The sequence below is a fragment of the Barbus barbus genome (genome assembly GCF_936440315.1).
Source record: "Barbus barbus genome assembly, chromosome: 5".
Taxonomy (NCBI): domain Eukaryota; kingdom Metazoa; phylum Chordata; class Actinopteri; order Cypriniformes; family Cyprinidae; genus Barbus; species Barbus barbus.
Window position 1 is genome coordinate 27198750 of NC_136733.1, and position 19427 is coordinate 27218176.

General features: G+C 34.9%; 3 protein-coding genes across 4 annotated transcripts; all 3 read right to left on the minus strand.

Annotated features, from left to right (window-relative positions):
- Positions 1-117: 117 nt before the first annotated feature.
- LOC306869765 (insulin-like) lies at positions 118-1499 on the minus strand. 2 transcript variants are annotated; one of them, XM_079416671.1, is made up of 3 exons: positions 1406-1499; positions 1125-1309; positions 118-363 (listed from the first exon to the last, which is right to left on the minus strand). In XM_079416671.1, the coding sequence occupies exons 2-3, from the start codon at positions 1300-1302 to the stop codon at positions 215-217; spliced, it is 327 nt and encodes a 108-aa protein (XP_079272797.1). In that variant the 5' UTR covers positions 1303-1309; positions 1406-1499; the 3' UTR covers positions 118-214. The 2 variants fall into 2 exon arrangements, with proteins under 2 accessions (XP_079272797.1, XP_079272796.1); XM_079416670.1 differs by having other exon boundaries at positions 1125-1328; positions 1406-1454.
- Positions 1500-2226: 727 nt separating this feature from the next.
- Positions 2227-10590, minus strand: LOC306869278 (pannexin-1-like). Its single transcript, XM_079415967.1, has 7 exons — positions 10367-10590; positions 8866-9002; positions 8584-8783; positions 7497-7702; positions 7058-7368; positions 3513-3663; positions 2227-3223 (listed from the first exon to the last, which is right to left on the minus strand). The coding sequence occupies exons 1-7, from the start codon at positions 10545-10547 to the stop codon at positions 3138-3140; spliced, it is 1272 nt and encodes a 423-aa protein (XP_079272093.1). The 5' UTR covers positions 10548-10590; the 3' UTR covers positions 2227-3137.
- A 1763-nt stretch (positions 10591-12353) lies between these two features.
- Positions 12354-13940, minus strand: LOC306869856 (ependymin-like; the record flags this gene model as incomplete). The annotated part of the gene is made up of 6 exons (XM_079416781.1): positions 12354-12477; positions 12593-12677; positions 12786-12972; positions 13086-13220; positions 13645-13679; positions 13814-13940. The coding sequence occupies 6 exons, from the start codon at positions 13938-13940 to the stop codon at positions 12354-12356; spliced, it is 693 nt and encodes a 230-aa protein (XP_079272907.1).
- Positions 13941-19427: the final 5487 nt, after the last annotated feature.

Sequence of the window (19427 nt, forward strand, 5' to 3'; positions counted from 1 at the left end):
TGTTTATCCTAATATTCTTAACTTGTCAAATAAAACTGAACTGTTTTCTCATTTAAATGACTGGAATTTTTAAATACCTTATTTAAATCGCAATGTAGAGATACAAAAACTCCTGCATTCATTTGACAAAATTTTATTTTCTATGAAAAACAAGTCAAGAGCATTAAGGCCTGTGCCTGTGTGCAAACAAGTGGTGAAGTCATTGGCAGGTTCTTTAGTTACAGTAATTCTGCAGTTCAAAGATACTACAGGGTTTGTGGCAACACTGCTCCACAATGCCTCTCTTCCTTATCAGCTCGGCATGATCTTTAAATGCAAAGTCGGCCACCTCAGTTTCCTGGACAGATTTTGGAGGAAGGAAACCTGAAAAAAATACAACAATAGGGAAAATCCTGACATTAGTCTAGTTTTATATAAAGGGCCAAATTTACTTATTGCTCTTCTTTGAAGTTCCCTGTTCAGTTGGATAAAAAAATGAAGACAATCAGATCAGACCCTCATTCTTTGCCACAGAGGTAAAATTGTTTTGCCTTCTGCCCAAAATGTCATGTCTAACCTTGATGATATACTGTAAATGTACTTTTTAAGTTGTTTTACACATTATACATATTTTATACATATACACTACCATTCACTTTCTTTTTTATTTATCAAAAGTGACAGTAATTGCATTTCTATTTCAAATAAAGTGCCCTAAATGTTTTTAAACTTCCCACTCGTTAAAGAATCCTGAAAAATGTATTACAGTTACCACAAAAATATCAACGTAGTCCAACGTTGATAACAAGAAATGTTACTTGAGCACCAAATCAGCAGATTAGAACGACTGTTAAAAATTCAGCTTTGCCATCACAGGAATAAATCACATTATAAAATATTTAAAAATAGCTTAACCATTACCATTATTTTAGCCAATATTATTATGTTAGTATTATTTTCTTCATGCAATGTATTTGCATTTAAAAGGCACACAAAACATACTATGTATACTATACAATAATAAATGCATTAATTACAGGATAGGTGTATATCTTTGCAGTATCCAGAGTATTATTAGTTTCCCAGTATCTCTTCCCATATTTGCATACTTTTCAAAGATGCTCTACTAAAACAGTCTTCCTTACCCAGAATAGGGTCAACATCTCTTTTGGGGTTGTAGAAGAATCCTGATGGACCACAGACAAGGTAGAGGGCATCAACCAGATGAGATCCACACAGGTGCTGCGGGGCTCCTGCATTAGCGTTCACATTGGAGAAGGCCAACAGGAACAACAGAGCACCAGCCTGGAGCCACACTGCCATGGTAACACTGACAGAAAGACAGATATCTGCTCTTTTTATAACTACATGCAGCACCAGTTACAATAGCACTATCTGTTGATTTAGCATCCTGCTGGTCACATACCTGTTCTTGAAGCAGAGGACAAGGAATAGCAGAGATGGTAGACGAGAGAAGGTTTGGGACGAACAGCGTGTGCTTCTCACTTTTATACATGTGTTTAGGCAGGTTCTGCAGTCTTTGCCTGAATCAGCGGAAAACGAATCTTGTGCGCAAACACACTTTAACACTTTTAAGTGACTGTCCAATTACACATGCCACATTAGAGGTGTTTGCCCAACTAATTCACATTAACTCCTGAGTGCTACTATGCTCACGAAAGACAAATACATTCTGGTGCTCACGCAGGTCTAGTAGCCTGTGCTGACGATCTCAAGTGGGTTTTGGTTAATTGTTAATCATTGTTGAGAGTGGAAGTTTACACAGAATGACCTGATCATGGATCTGCTAGAAGGTGACAGCTGGTGGCTTTTCTTTGTAAAGATTGTGAGTGAAACAGCAGAATGTCTCTGGGTATCTCATTTTCGGGAAAATGGGATTAGATGTCTCATTAGACAGTAGTAATGTTTGTGACATCCTCTGTGACGTTTTTGAGAAATGACAACTACACTCTATTCTAAAATAAAAAAATAAAAAAAAAACTTTAATGGTTCTTTAGATATAGCAACAGTTCTATTTAGAGCCTGAAGAACCCTTTGTGCTTAAATGATTCTTTGTTTATGGTTCTTTATTCCCATTTCTTTGTTTTTCAAGTCTGTAACTGTCAAAGCCACCTCATTATTGATTTTCAGGAGCTTAGCCATAAAACAATATTTGATATATAGCAGTAAATGAGAATGTAAAGCTGGTTTACTGAAACATATCTGAACATCAGTGCTGAACTTCATGACTTTTGGCTATTTTTAAGTTTATTATGTACTAAAGGTATATAAATCCATGATAACAGAGAAAAATACAGATGTATGGGGGAAATGGAGTGCTTTTTATTACATTACAAGCCTGTATTCTACATCCCTGAATGAAGTCCATTAAAAGTCATTTTTTAGGGCTACAAGCACCATTTTTGAAGAGCTCACATTTGAAGACATGCAATTTAACATCTCTGAAGGATTTAAGGTAAAAAGACATATAACAAAAAATTACAATTAGAACTACAAAATAATATCTGACATAAATCTGCATCAAATAAATACAAAACTATAAAATATTCAACTTAAAAACAGTATTATACATATACATAGTATTATACATATCATATTTTGTATATTTGATTATTGCTTTTTGCATATAGGCAGTGCATTATTACCTCTAGAAATGGGGCCTAATTAAAGTTAAGTCTTACCCAGCAAAGACTTTGATGATTTTTTTGGTCACATTATACTCTTGCAGTCATTATTTGTATGTTAAGAGGAATTATTTAAATGGTTTGTTACCAAGAAGCAACATTGGCAGAAGTTAGTTGTTAGTATTTTAACATTAGCATCTTTCTCTCATTGTTGCAACAATACTGTACCTACAAAGGACACCCCAGTATATATGTTGTAACATTGTTTTCATATAGCATACAATAGGGTCTTAACATTCATCAACCTGGCAAATAATAATTTCATCAAGTTCTAAAAAACATTCATCCAATTTCTATTAATATAAGCCATAAAAAGGTCATGCAGCTCAGTTCTGCAGTTAGTAAATTAGTAAATAACCAGTGTTATATTCAAGCATTATATAATCTTACATTTCCTTCATATTCAAAATGTGTAAACTCATTGTTTGTCATTTGATTTGACTTTGTTATATTTTAGACCACCCTGTGTCTTACATCTTTCACACAGCTGCAGCTTTTTTCTGTCTGTCCTCCATCATCCAGCAGAACAGAAGAGGCATCTAGAGAAAAGCACATTCATATTGATTTAGCAACAAGAATGTTTTACTTTTTTCTACCTCCCGACAAAAAGAACATGGATTTAGTGTGTTCATTCTCTTCACATAAGAAAGACGAAAGCCATTTGATTAGAATTTTTTTTTCAAAGCTGTATTTTATTGGCTTATAGATTTATTTTTAATAAGCCAACATAATATCAGCAGTAAATCATACAAAAAGGCAAATTAATTGTGAAGGAAATGCAAGTAATTATTGTGCGTCTCATTTTCACTTTACTGATGTTATACTTACCCTTCATTTCAGAGATTTCTTTCTCTGCATTTCCATTTACAGCTTGGGCTTGTTTTCTGTCCACCATGTCAGTCCTCACTTGTCCTAGAGTCCTGAGGAGACACATGGTGTCAAATGCTGCTTCCCCTCCCTCTGACAGCAGCTCCAACACCTGTGTACACACACATCACAAACAAATGTATTAGTCTTCACTCACTGACACCGCCATTCAGTTCTGGGAATGAGATATTAGTGCATTTGACCAGATATAACAATGTATAAACAGTGTTGGGTAAGTTACTTTCAAAAAGAAATTAATTACTATTACTAATTACATCATCAATATTGTATTTAAATTACTTCACTAATTACTCTGTCTGAAAAGTAATTTAGTTACTCAATAAGTACTTTAACCCATTTAATCCCAATAGCGACAGTAAAACAGTTTTTCATTTGTAAAGCTCTAAAAACCTTACTGAATGATGTTTTAGTGCACTTCCTGCAAATATGGAAAAAATAAATGGTCTCAGTGAAATATGTGCAGTTTCACATGATTAGTGCAAATTGTCACATGACCAGAGCAGTTTATTTCCTGTTTGCAACTTGAGAAGATGATAACTGCATCAAAGCTCCAAAACGAAAGGGTAGTATGATAGTATGTTAACATAAAGATATGACAAAGATTTTTGGTGCACATTATCTTTAAAATGTCTAGTATTAATATATGAATTCACATATTCTATGACCACACTCAACAAAACTGAATAAACATGTTCATGGTCACAATAGTGACCAGTGGGATAATGGCAAACTTAGGTTTACAATATAAATCCAATTGCAGTTGTTAGTGAAAATTGCATTAAAATGTTGCAATGACAAAATATTGCACTAAATAAAAAATTCAAATGTTCAAAATTCTAAATTTTACAATATTGATGATGTAATACTGGTAGCACTAATATAAAAATTTGATGTTGTATTTTACAAAAAAGTAACAATTTTGAAATGCTCTGATAGTTGATTTTAATTTTTTTTGTCTTTTATCTCAGTGTTCCTATTAGGGCTGCAACTAACGATTATTTTGATAATCGATTAGTTGGCCGATTATTCTTTCGATTAATCGATTAATCGGATTAAAAAAATATTGCCCAAAAAAAACACTATTCCACATTCTGCCCAATGTCCTTCAAACAAACGTGACAACTGAATGCTATGAAAACATACAGTGCTTAATTTATTAGACCACTTAGCATAATAAAGAGAAAACATATTTTAGGAATTTGTCAAAAATTTGTTTAAATTTAAAAATGTTATTGTCATTTATTAGACATAATAATAAAAAATGGCCTCATAACAGCTTGCATTCTTGCTGGTATTGTTTATGTACTTTTTGACTGCAATTGGGTATCGCGAAAAAAAAAAATACTCAAATAAAAAATACAAGAAAAAATAAGTGCTCTGGTTTTCTTTCATAGATAACAGCAATAATGATATTATAGCATTAAAAATAGCCTACTACTGTTACTAAAGAGCTTACACATATTGGAGTACTAACCAGTACAGAAAGCCGAAAAATGATTTTGGTTATCACCAATACTGTTACTTTAGAGCAGCAGTGGCACAAACCTTACATAAACACATTGTTAAAAAACTTACATAAATTTGTTAAGCATTGTAAAAACTGAATATAGTTTAAACCTCTATTAAAAATTAAAATAATAAAGATAATAATAAAGACGAATAAAAACACAAACTCAGTGTTAACCAACAGGTAAGAGTAATGTTCTGCAGGAACTACTTTGATCACAGTCACCTCGTCATTTCTTTATCCTGTAAAAGGCCGTTATGGAGCGTCTCATGTTTATATTCAGACAGACAATTACACGCTGTTATCCCTTTAAAGTTCCTACTCTTATAAAATATTTTAATTTATTTTAAACCTTAAATTAACTTTCAACAACAGATAATTCAGCACAGTGGATATGTTTGCGCTGAAAAGCCTATTAATTGTCTCCCTCTCTACTGTGTTCTGTCCGTCTGACGCGCGTGCGCGCGCCCGACGCGCCGGCGCTCATTCGGTATTTTAAATTTAACACAGACTGTCAGGACGGTCCTTTATGCAAAAATGGATATGCTCTCGTGAATTTGTGGCATTTATAGATAAGGATATGACCGTAAACTGAACGTTTTTGCGCGGAGGACGCACACGCATCTGTCAAAGCGCCTGACAGGGCAAGCCATGACTCTTATGCATTAACTTAAAGCTTAAAATAAAGAATTATCATGTTTTGGGCAGCTTGGATCACGTGCTTCTCCGGCAGAATCTCATTCTGTTTCCTCCACTATTTTTAGATGCATTTTGTCCATAGAAATGCATTATTCAGTGCCGTAATTTGACTAACCAGCTGAAGTTGGACGTGCACTGTGGGCAGACCCGATTAATCGATAATGAGAATCGTTGTCGATGATTTTCATAATCGATAATAATCGATTTTATCGATTAGTTGTTGCAGCCCTAGTTCCTATCAATGATGCATAAGGGTTTTTATGCATAATAGTAACCCTAGAATATGATCAAACAGTTTAAAATAGCTTGGTTAAGATATATAACAATTTTTATGACTGCAGAAATATGTTAATTCCGTACTCGCCTTATCCCACCGGTCACAATTGTGACCATCCATAAAACACAATTTTTCACACTTTTCCAAAAATTTCATTTTCAAATAAATAATAATTATTGATTATTTCAAAGGGTTACTAATGACACATCATTTGGAGATTTTTAAGTCTGGGAAAAAAATTGGGATTAAACAGGTTAATTATTCAAATCGCTAATTAGGCTACAGTAGAAGGCTACTTAGGCTTTTTGTTTTTTTATCTATTTTTTTTTTTTTTTTTTTTTGAGGAAAGACTGTACCTCGCTTTAGTTTCATACGGATTACATAATCAGAGAATATTTGTTTTTTATTTGAATTGTTCATGTCAAAGTAGACACTTCAAGCTATAGACATGTTTCTCATGTCTTTGTGTCAAGTATTCCCGAGTTTGTGATACGTAGAAAGTTTCTCACGGAGATCTAGACAGCAGAAAGCGCACCGTTTGTTTTGTTCAAAAGCACAATGTTTTGCTGTTCTTGTCAGCGTACACAAAATAAAAGTAGGCCCTTTTTAGATTCGATTGATTTTATTCTTATCTGTATTTTCGCTGTGAATCAGGAAAAACTGAAAGTGAATGTGCCGGCGCGCAGAGGGTTAAAGACGCTGCATTCAATTATATCTTTAGACTGTAAATTTAATTTCAAATTCAATATTGATTTTAGAACTGTTGAAATTATTTATTGTATGTAATGCAAGTACTTTATAAGAAACTGTAATTATTAAATTACCTAAAAATGAACAGTAATGCCTTACTTTACTTTTTCAGTGGTTAAGTAATTTAATTACAGTAATGTGTTACTTAGTAACACATTACACCCAACACTGTGTATAAAGAACTTAACACCCTGACAAAAATATAAATCAGATGCATAAAATTCAAACACTCAAATGCACACATTTACAAACCTGCAAACATTTGTAGCTCTTAAGCTCACTCAGGTTTTCCTCCAAGAAGAGCAGGTAGATGCTGAGGTCATCATAACGGCGAGTGGTAGCCTGCAAATCCAGCACGTGACCGAAAGCAGGCAGTAGGTGGTATGGACGGAGGAACTGAGCGCGCTGGTGCTGACGAGCAGGCTGGAAGGCAGCGTAAACCACAGCTGGTACTAACAGTAAATACACCAGCAGATTCATGCAACTTAGCAGGCGGAAAACACCCACCGCCACCAGGTTACACTGAACTGCATCTGGCACCACACTCTCATTTACTAACATACCTGGAGACAAACACAAACACAATTCAGAAAAAGAAAAATCATCTGAAAATGATTAGATACACTATCACAGGTTAATATTCATTTCGGGAGTGTATCACACGTACAGAAACACATTATCTAGCACACACCTCTGCGCAGGTTACAGGAGAACTGATCAATGGGTGACACCCAAAAGATGTAGTACGTCAGATAAAAGCAGGCCAGCAGTAAAGTGAGGAATGTTAAAACCCGACAGAGCAGATATTTTGCAGCCAAAGCCCAAGATGAACGCTTTGTCTTTAAGTACTGCTCTACAAGAGGGTACTTAAAACAAGCTTCAGTCATTTCAAGACCACTGAGAGAGAGAAGGAGAGAGAATAGAGGGGTTTAAGAATAAGGTTAAGATCAGCAGAATCAGAATATTAAGGATATTTAAATATTTGGGTTATGAGTGAGGAAGGAAATGAAATAGAAAGGAAGCTTAAATAGCAAAGAAGTCCATTGTTCACGAGCATTCGTACAGGAAAGTGAATATTTCTTTTGATTTGAAAATTAATACTATTATTCAGCATAATGTATTAAATTGATTAAAAGTGATAGTATAGACATGTATAATGTTACAAAAGATTTGTATTTCAAATGAATAAATAAATGCTGTTCTTCTGAACTTTCTACACATGAAAGATTCCTGAAAAAAATCCAAAAAAGATCCACTGTTGATGATAATAAGATATGTTTCTTATACCAAATCAGCATATTAGAAAGATTTCTGAAGGGTCATGTGACACTGAGGACTGGAGTAATGGCTGCTGAAGATTCAGCTGTGCCACTACAGGAATAAATTACATTTAAAAAAAAATACAGTAGAATAGAAAAACATTATTTCCATTACATTTGTAATGTTTAGTATTATTATATAGTACCATTTTTACTTTATTTTTGATTAAATAAATGCAGCCTCACTGAACAAATTTTTTTTTTTTTTTTTTTACTGATACAGATTTACTGAGTCTCAGTCTGGACCCGAGTTGATCTTGAAGCAAACCAACTTTTTGGAGTGTTTAAATATTTTGAATGAATCCAAGCCTGTTTTTTTTTTGTACAGTGTACAGTGTCGATAAGGGCTTTTAGAAGCAGTTTTAGAAGCACCCTGTGAGAATCAAACATTGTATTTCTCACAATTCAAAACTTCAGGTTGCCATCGCAGCTATTTTGAAAATGTTCAGTTCACTACACCTGTGTGGGTCTTCTGCAATGTCTTTGTCTTGTTTGGTTGTGAGGCTCTTGGCGAGGCGAATGGCACGGTTGTAGCAACGGTCAAGTTCCTCCATGATAAAACTGAGGTCAGAGGATAGGGAAGGGGCAGCCGTGAAGCGCCAGAAGACAGCAGGAATATATATGAGGGTGGCAACCAGCAGAAGGATATAAGGAAAGAACTGCAAGTAAAGAGACAGAGAATAAGACAAAAACAAAGCAACAAAGAACCTCTTTGGATATGTCATTGCTGTTCATCATCACCTTGTGTAGATGAAGGGGGGTGCTATCAGCCCCATTTTCTGTAGGGTGATGCTCTACTGCAGCCCAGCAGAAGGAGTCCACATATGCAGCCTGTCTCAATGTAAAGTTAGTGGGTGGAAAACATGTGATCTGAGTACCTAAGGGAGAGGAAATTACACAAGTACTTGTAATTTTCTTATCTTAAGTCATAACAAGAGCTATGGGATGGAAATTAGATTAATCTCATCCAAAAAATACTCAAATATGCTACTTAACACAGATGTTATGAGCAAACCGTATTCCTGTGTATTATGTTGGTATGCTTTGTGATAATTATGTCTATTTATAAATGTCTTTCAAGCACTCATCTTAAATTCATCATCACAAAACTAACAAGTGGGAAGACCAAGGACAATTGCTTTCTTTAATTTACAGACTACTAATCTACCTAAATGTCTGTGCATTGCCAAAAGTAGCACACAAGAAGATATATTGAAGAACATTATTGGAGCCCACTGAGTTCCACTGTATGGAGGGGAAACATTTCTCAATATATCTTAATATATTTAAATTAAAGTCGGTTTTGGAATGACATGAGAGTGAGTAAATGACTTTGAACTTTAACAAAGAGTGTTACTGATTTTAATATTCTAATACAATTAATATATATATAAAATAGTATAACCAAGATGACAACTATCTTGTTTGGATCATGTTGCAACATGTAACCAACAGCCTACAGATAAAAAGATATTCTGAATTCAGTAGCATCAAAGATAACATCCCAGCTAACAATTTTTGGTTCCCAGAACGTTCTTATTTGGTTCTCAAAAAATAACCATGGGAAACGTAAGGGGAACGTTCTGAGTTTGTTGGGATTATGCTCTTTTTCTGTTTTAAATGTTGTGAAACAACTCTTTTGTAGGACTTTGCTAAGTTGTGATTGAAGAAGTGTGTTATTTTTGATAGGCTAACATGCCCTCAACTAGGCTACACTGTGTGAAATAAAAATAAATTAATCACAGGTAGGTTATGTCACAATGCGCGAGGCAAAAGACTGCAATTTAAAACGTAAAAATTATTTAAAGTGCATTCATTCTGCGAAATACGATGTTAACAGTTCGCATGATTTTACATTGCTGCATGTGTGTCAATATGTTTTGTTTTGTGAACGCGCACGTCGCTCCTGACGCATCCATCTCCAGCAGTAACGCGCCCATTCTGGATTTACACACAAAACCGATTAGCGATTGGCGTTGGTCTTTGTCCAAACAAAATCGACAGAAAGTTGTGTAAAAACACGTCCTGTAACGAAATATTACAAAACATTATTCAAGAACAATGGAGTAAACGTAGATTTAGCGATTGTCTGTCAACAATTGGCAGCCTTTCTGTTCAAATCAGCAAGACAACCGAGAGATGCGCTTCATGTTTATCAGTTTGAACCTGTTATCCCCACAGGTTTAAGCCTCTTCGTCTCTATCAGATGTTTCCAAAGCGGTGATAAAATATTTTTACTGACCCACAGAGACTTCTTGTGCAAAGGCGAGTGAGATGAATAACAAAGGAAGCCCGACCGCGATAAAAGTGACCAGTTTGTCTGTTGCCAGCTCCAGGCGCACGCCTTTATACTTCGAGTCACTCTGCTCTTTCAATAAAAAATCAGAAAACACATATTCGGTAGCAACGCGTGCTATTGCCATTGTTGAGATGAAATGTACATTATGTGTCAAGTGCACCGCTAGTTCCGGTGGGCAGGGTTTCGTGCACGATTCTCCAACCAATAACAACAACACCACCAGAGGGAATTGTAGAAACCATATTCTGATTGCTTCAGTCGTCCAAATAAAAGCAATCAATCTTCTGTAAGTTTTAAAAAAGCTCGTTACGCACTGACGTAGGCACTTACATGATGTGTGTTTTAATGAGACATAAAATTAAGTGTGATTTTATAAGACAAAGAAATGTATTTATTCACCACACATGCTTATTTTTTCATTTCAAATTTGCACATATCAGACCTGTACACACATGATTGTCTATATTATATATTGTGTTTTTGCTATTTTGTACATTGCCTATTTGTATATTATTCTTTATTATCTGTGTCCTGTCCTGTTGCTGTCTTTCTGTTGCACTGAGGAGCTTCTGTCACTACAACAAATTCCTCGTATGTGTAAACATACCTGGCCAATAAAGCTCATTCTGATTCTGATTCTGATAACAGACGACATATCTATCAGAATCTGTTATTAATAAAGACAGCAATAAAGTAAGAGGGATAACTTCTAGGCTAGTAGTAAACTAAAACAACAACAAAAACAACAATAATAATAATGTAATTAAATAATATATTTAAAAAAAAAATGATTAGGTCCATACACTTACTACTGTAATTTTGTATTAATCTATTTAAATTTGTACATGAAGGCCTATTTACTTTGGGGGGAGATTTACTGAAATTTAGAGTAGGCTAAATGCATGGTACTACTCTTTAATTTGTTACATGCATCATTTTTACCACTTCGTGTATACGGGGCAAAAGTGCAAAGCCATGTGAAATGATTAAATCATGATTGGTTTTATTATTTGAATAAAACAAAAACTGCATGTAAAAAGTCTATTTGATTATGCATTTATTTAAAACAAAATGTTTAAAATTAAGAAAGAAATATTCATGTCATTATGAATGAATTATCTGTATCTCTAAATAGTGAAATTGTGAAATTTCCCTGACTTTGCTGAGAGACAGAGGTGCTGGTTAGGTAAACCTCAGACAGTGAAGATACGTCAGACGGAGGCTCCATCCAGCTTTCACAAGATTTCACGTGATGTGGCTTCCCACAAATCTCTTTCTGTCTGTGACACTGACCCTGCCATCCCATGAACATTGCTTGTGCATAATTGAATACATTTTTGGGATCATCACTATTTGTTCTTGAAACAAACACATAAACAAAAACTTTTGTAGCACTAAACAGTAAGTAAATAAATGCAGTTAGTTTGCCATTCATCCTTGTGCATTTAACATTTATTCAGTGATCCTGTGTTTATTATCATTTTAGTAGCGTGAACTAACTATTCAATAACGTGGTTAAGGGTGACTGATATAAAACTTTTGTCACTGCATTGCACATAAAACTCTTTTTGATTGATTCATTTAGTTAACTTTTCCTGGAAATAAGAACTTTTAGTAACTTTTTCCCCTCTTTCCATTCAATGATCTTTAAATCATGCTGTATAATTGCTGATTTTTTAACACCTCTGTTGTCCACATCGATTTGTGATTATCGTGTTTTTCAAACAGACATCAAAAATGGATTTCAGTGAAAGCTCAGCTTTATTGACTTCAGTGAAGAAACAAGTTGCAAAAGACAACAAAAGATAGCAAGAAAGAAACTGCATTTTCTGAAGAAAGAAAGATCGATACAGGAAATATTTTTTATTTAAATGCTCTTTTTATTATTGTGTGTAGCCATCTTTGGCCGTTAGTATATCATATGTTTTTTTCAGTCATGGAACAGGTCGAAGAAGCTGTGGTCGTCTGGTGCCTCCTCAAATGCCACCCCCTCACAATAGGCCGGGGGCGCAAAGACTTGCTGGTCATCAACTTCTGTTTCAACACCGAAGAAACTGAAGGAGAAAATAGCACAGATTAATGACTGATATGTAAAACTGCAGGATACAATAATATTTAGACATCTTCAAAAACCTTTTCAGAGAAACGTGAATTTAATCTCTGCTGTACCTGAAGAGAAGGTCCTTCTTTTCACCATAGTAGGAGCCAGAGACCGGCAAACAGCCACAGGACGTGGTGGACATAGAGTAGTGCGCTGAAAAGGAAATTGGAACCCACCAAAAAATAAACATGATATTTTGAAACAGTAAAATGATTATGAAAAACAATAAAATAACCAAAAAGTAAAAAAAAAGGTATTGACCATGAAGTTCAGGCAAATTTCCATTCCACACACGAACTCTGAGTCCCTGCTCTGTGATGGAGGGGCTGCCCATGTAAATCTCAGACTCGTGAGTGGCATCGGGTGGAATCTCCATCAGGTGTTTACGGAACTGCAGAGTCTCCTTCTTGCAACTCTCGTTTTTACTGTCTATCTCATAAAGAACACCCTGTGTGGAAATAAGGTGTTTGAATATATACTGCTGAAAAAACAAAAACTTGTAAATCACACACTGAAAGAGGAAGAGGAACAGAGAGAGTCAGAATTGCTGATTAGACCTACCTCTTCAAAATGTATGAGCACATCCATATAAGAAGTTTTGTTCGCGTGAGCAGTGTCCTCCACAAAACGAAATTTATTCGCTTTGGAGTCATAACTGAACTCTCCAGATGCAAGGTCATGACCCCCTGTTGAAACCTGAATGTGCATTTTGCATGTGAAACAAAAGAGAACAGTATAAATGTTCAATAAAAATACTATTTTTTCAGCTTTTAATAGTTCTCAACGTTACAATAGGTTTTTGGTAATGAAACCATGCAAAATGTCCTTTTTTCCAAACTGCCTTATGTTGAGCAAATATTTTATCACACAAGCATTTTAAAGGGAATATTATCACTATAGATGCCTTAAAATTAGTGTTTGTATTACTTAAAAAGACTTGTACAATCACTGAATTATATTGTTTCATAAGTGGTGAAAAAACAAGGGCTTATGCATGTATTTGTATGACACAGCATTTTTAAAGGCACTATTTTTAAAGGTTCTCTCATTACAGAGCCAAATTGTACACTAACTGTATGCTATAAATATTAAACATCTCTTTGAAATTTTATACACTCACCACTTTCATTGTTCCACTGGTCAGTGGTGGTGAATCTGTAAAAGAAATATTAAAATTAAAATGTCTTCACATCAGCTACAGCTTCGGAGAATGTAATGTCAGTAATGTTAAAAACAGTCATTTACAGAAACTGATTCTTCTTTAACTGCAAAGACAAAAAAGGTCTTACGACATGGCTGGCGATGAGATGAAGCCCAGGCGACAGCACAGAAGCATGAGAAAACCACACAGAGCAGCTTGACTGTATGCATCATTGCTCTCCAACTTTCTGCAGGTCCAGACACATCCACAATCATTCAGAGAGTGTGCTTTTTATATATAACCCCTGCACCCCATATAAATGCCCCCTCCCTTCCATCTCCTGGGCATCCAGCGATGGAGTACACAAAAGATGTTTCGAAATCCCCTTCTGTTGTAAGTGCAAATCAGAAAGCTGGACAGAATTGGCACAAATAGCCATTCACAAGATAAACAAGGTCAAAAAAAATTTATTTATACAAACAATCCCCCCCGTCCGGCCTCTGATCGGCACTCAGCGGTGCTGGCTCCATACTGGTGGACCATAAGTCCAAAGACAGTTGGTGTCGCGTCACATGATTTTGGTTCATGTAAGGTGAAGAATACACTGAGGATGCCCTGACTGAACTTCTCAATCAAGGAAAAAAGAAAAGAACACAAAAACAAAAGTCAGCTATACAGGTGTGAAAACAAAATCCCATCTGGTACTTTCTCTGTTTCAACACACTTGCTAGTCTACACGTGCAATACGAAGCATTTTCATCTGATTTTTACATTTTAAAAATTGCAATCATCTTTCAAACCACAGACCAAAAGAACAGCATTCATGTACATCACACAAGTTAATATGCAAGTATGTAAAATAGCAAAAGTAAAAATGTGAAAGAAACTACGCCAGAGGTAAAGAAATGAAGTTCTTCATTATTTAAATTATAATATTTCTTGTCTAGTTCTAGTTGTAAATTCTAAACAAATGTGAAGAAAAAATTCTGGTCAGTTGTTTTGCCACCCATGTGATTTTACTTCATTTTGTACCACTGGTAGTCAAACAAGATAAAGGCAAACTTCAAATTTAAATGTAAACTCAACTGCATATCTAGCAACTTATAAGAATTTTGACTATAATTCATTGATTCTGTTTTCTTGGAAAGAGGACACAAGAAATCCCCCTAAACATTTGTAGGCCACTTTCACTATTGCTGTTTTATGCCAGGGATTGTCAGGAATTGATTCTGACTTTTGCAATTAGATGATAAAGATCCGGGTGTGGAAAATTAGATCAGTTTTAAAGAAAAGTTGTGTGTATTTAGCTGATGCATGTTGCGAAATCTGGATCTTTCAATTTCCAATAACTGTGCTGGTGTCTGGTATTCAAACATTATCTGACTGTAAATTTTATACAGAAGTTTCTTAAACTGGCTTTCTTAATAAATAAAGCCTTAGCAAAATAATATTTTCATTATAAATTTAAGATGAATAAATAATATGTATAATGAATACCAAAAGAGGTGGTGTGTGGCTGATGCGTGTAGAGACTATCAGAGCCCAGATGTTGAACTGCAGTCACCTTTGTGGGCTCTGTTCTGCTGGAGTCAATGCGGGATGCTTGTGAATGGTGAAACTTAGTTTATTTGCTTTCCCTGCTTGATGTCAGTCTTGTTTTCTAGGTAAAAGGGAACAATAAACCAGAAGGAAAACATAAAACATGGAAGAATTTTAAATGCAAATCTAAATGGCAGATTTACTATTTTCAGTTTTCCATGTATCAATACTTTATTATATTATATACTATATTTTATTTTATACTCAGCCTGACTGTTGGATTGGATTGGAAGTATGTCTCTGTTTTGCATTTCTAATACAACTGCATCTGGATATTTTTATGTAAACTGAATTCATATAAAAGGTCTAGCAAGAGGTCTGCTGGCCCATGAATAACCATCCCAATAGAATTCACAAAAGAAAAGGCCTTCTTACATTCTCGAATTAGCGATAGCTTTAGGTTATTTTTGCCATCTTGTGGATCATTTGAAAGCAACAGCCCCCTTTTCCCCCCTGATCTAAATGTGTGCAAACTGTAAACTACAGCCTCATCAGGCTATTGGGCAACTTCTCATAGTTCAGAAGTTTTCTTCTAAACTGAGTTCAATGTGTGTATAGGCTCACCTTTAGGATTCCAGCATTGGACCAAGAATGCAGGATCAAGTATTGTTATTTGCTCTCTCTCGCTGTCTCTATAGTTGTCGAGATATGTACATTTTTCTTAACAACCTTGTCATGCAATCAACTAAACGTTTACTGTTATTATTCATATTTTATTAGTAGTAACATTTAGTATTATTAATAGCTTTCAATGATCGATAACGAAGTTTGTCTGACTCTCTTATCCCTGTGCCTTTTTAGTTCACGTTCAGACAAGGAGAACTTGTGATACCAGATATAAAACCAGGCATAATTCCAGAAATAAAAGATACCATAGGAATCATAATATAGACCTACTGGCTGTAGACTGCAAGTCTGATCTCATTTGATAGCCAATAAACTGTATTTAGTCCATTTGACAATAAAACCTAATGGCATACTGTAATTTGGTTAAGGATCTGCGTTGTCTTGTAAATATTGTGCCACTTTATTAGGCATCTTTGTCAGGTACAACTGTTCAACTGCTTGTTAACGCAAATATCTAATCAGACAATGACATGAGAGCAGCTCGATGCATTTAGACATGTAGACAATTCAAATGGAGCATCAGAATGAGGAAGAATGGTGATTTAAGTGACACTGAACTTGGCATGGTTGTTGGTGCCAGACAGTTCACAAACTGCTGATCTACTGGTCTTTATATCTACAACCATCTCTACGCTTTACAGAGAATGGTCCAAAACAGAGAAAATATCCAGTGAGCGGCAGTTCTGTGGATGAAAATGCCTTGTTGATGCCAGAGGTCAAAGGAGAATGACCAGACTTTGAGCTGATGGCAAGGCAACAGTTACTCATTATAACTGAAGTATGCAGGAGAGCATACACACATCTGATGAACACATCGTTATATGATGGCTACTTTCAGCAGGATAATGCGCCATGTCACAAAGCTCAGACTGGTTTCTTGAATATGACAGAGTTCACTATACTCAATTGCCTCCAAAATCACCAGATCTCAATCCAATGGGAGATTTGCTTTATGGATGTGCAGCTGACACATCTGCAGCAACTGCGTGATAATATGTCAATATCAACCAAAATCTCCAAGGAATGTTTCCAGCACCTTGCTGAATCTATGCTACGAAGAAGAAAGGCAGTTCTGAAATCAAAAGGGGGTCCGACCCCGAACTAGCTAGGTGTACCTTATAAAGTGAGCAGTGGGTTTATGTCATGATAATAACCCAGCTCAACAAAAAATGCAGTTTAAACATCCGGAGAAATGAGGATAAGGGAAAAAGAAGTTGTGAAAGAAAATAGAGAGAGAAGTGAGATCGTAAGTTTTAGCTGAAAAATAAAAAAAAACTGGTGTGTCATAAGGAAAACTAATATACAGTATTGGTTGAGTCAGGACTGAGAATGACAGCAAACGGAAATAGAGACACTGCTCGAAAAATAGAAAAGAGGAAGAAATACTAGAACAATATCAGGAGGGATGTTAATACCAAAAGTGTATTTATGATACAGTTTGTTTACATTGTAACATACTTTGCAAAGGCATGGTTTTGCCTGCATTAAATTCACTTTTAATATATTATGTGTAAATACATATATATGGTATGTGTTACATCTTAATGATGTCTTCATGCATACAAAGTCATTTGAGTCATATATAAATCTCAGTAGACATTGTGACCCCCAGTGAAATCTATGTGGGTGTCTGTCAGAGAATTACCCCCTCCTACGGCTTACCGCGAAACAACAAGAAATGACAAATTGTACACCACCGCTTTGCTCCGCCTCCACCCATGTGGTTTTCGCCCTACTTCTCTGTTTTTGCCCTCTCCAACTGACACAGAGGATCACTCAAGGGATTACCAGGAAGAGTCATGATGGGGTTTACTTCCTTGATGAACATGAATATGACCAAACTAAGAAAACCACCCACCACTTCTTCTATGCCTTGGATTTCAAATGTCTGAAACCATATTAAAAATCTGGAACTCAAAATGTAGCAAATCTGGATTTTTTTTTTCTTTACAAATTTGAAACAAAGACACAATATGATGTAAAACGAGAAGAAAAAAAAAAGTATTTTTCTGATTCTGCTCTATTTCTAATTTTGCAACATTGATCATGTGAAGATTGTGAACTGCTTTTCAAATCGTCAAAATGCTCTTTGAATCATCTAAAATAATGCTGGATTACATGATAAATTGACAAATAATCATCTTTATCTTCATCTTTGACATCTTTATATGTAATTTGAGAATTCTGCAAATATAATTACACATTTGTAATGAAGCAATTTAGTGCATATAATATAACTTTAAATGTAATATCAAATAACACAGTACAATTCAAACAGTACAACATCAAGTGCTTGTGCTTTGTTAGTCAACACATCAAAATAACAACTTTTTTAAAGCATGACAACATACTCTAATATAAAAAGTTTTATTTTACATGATTACAAAGTGCACTTTTTAAAAGTGGACACTCTTAATGTACATTTAAGTGGACTTTTATATAATTAATATTATATTACCTGCAGCTACACTTTTTCATACTTTCAAGTACTCTTCAAAAGCACATTTGATACAATTAAGCTTAAAGGGCATGCAGCTCTAGTGCTGTTGCCAATAACATGAAAGGGAGATAAACCATTTAGTAAGACATTCTTAAAAATCATGTATATTTTCAATGATTTTTTTTTCCATTTATGCTGATTATATAATGTACATAATATATGAAATTGTATTTTAAATTAAAAATGTAACATGCATTGGCTTTCTATAATTACCTCTTTAATTATGTGAACATACATATGCATGTTCCTAAATAAGTTTTCCTCTCTGACAATTGACATCACTTGAGAAAGAGAAAAGTGTGACGGAGAGAAAGAGACAGAGAGAGAGAGAGAGAGAGAGAGAGCAATTGAGAAAGGAAGTGTTGCTCAACTCAAAATTTCTGGCGTGAAAAACATGAAGTAAGAAGCTCATGTGGTGCAACTGCGGTTTTGCATCATCAAATAAACCTCACCATTTTTACTCACTGTAAACTATACGTAAACTTACATAGTAGTTGTGGTCTGAATGTGTGGCATCTTCTTTTAAACAATAGTCATATGATTACCTCAAAATCCAGTGACACCGTGTTGCATGTCTAAAACTTCATGTCTTCACAGCAAATGAAATCGCCAGTGTCATTAGAATGGATATTCCCTCAAAAAGAAGAGAAAACTAAAAAATATTTTGTAGTATTCGAATATCCCAGATTAGACAGACTGAAAGAAAGTAAATTCAATAAACACTGGGAATGTACAAGAACAATCCAGAGGATTTCCTTTTAAAACTAGTTTTTTAATGTTTTAGTTGTAAAGTTTTAGTTCATATATTTTAGTTGTTTCTCAAAGCCACGTGCTAGGACTGAATTGCACTTACCATGTTTACCTGCTGTTTTTGACTTGCAGGTCAGAAATGTTTTGAATAACTGTAAAAAAAAATACAAATAAACAAACAAACAAACAAACATTTATTTGCACTATTATTAATCTTCTTTTGATTTCCACAAGCAGCAGGAACTGCAGAAAAACACAAAAGAAGAAAATTCCAGTTTGTTCAGCA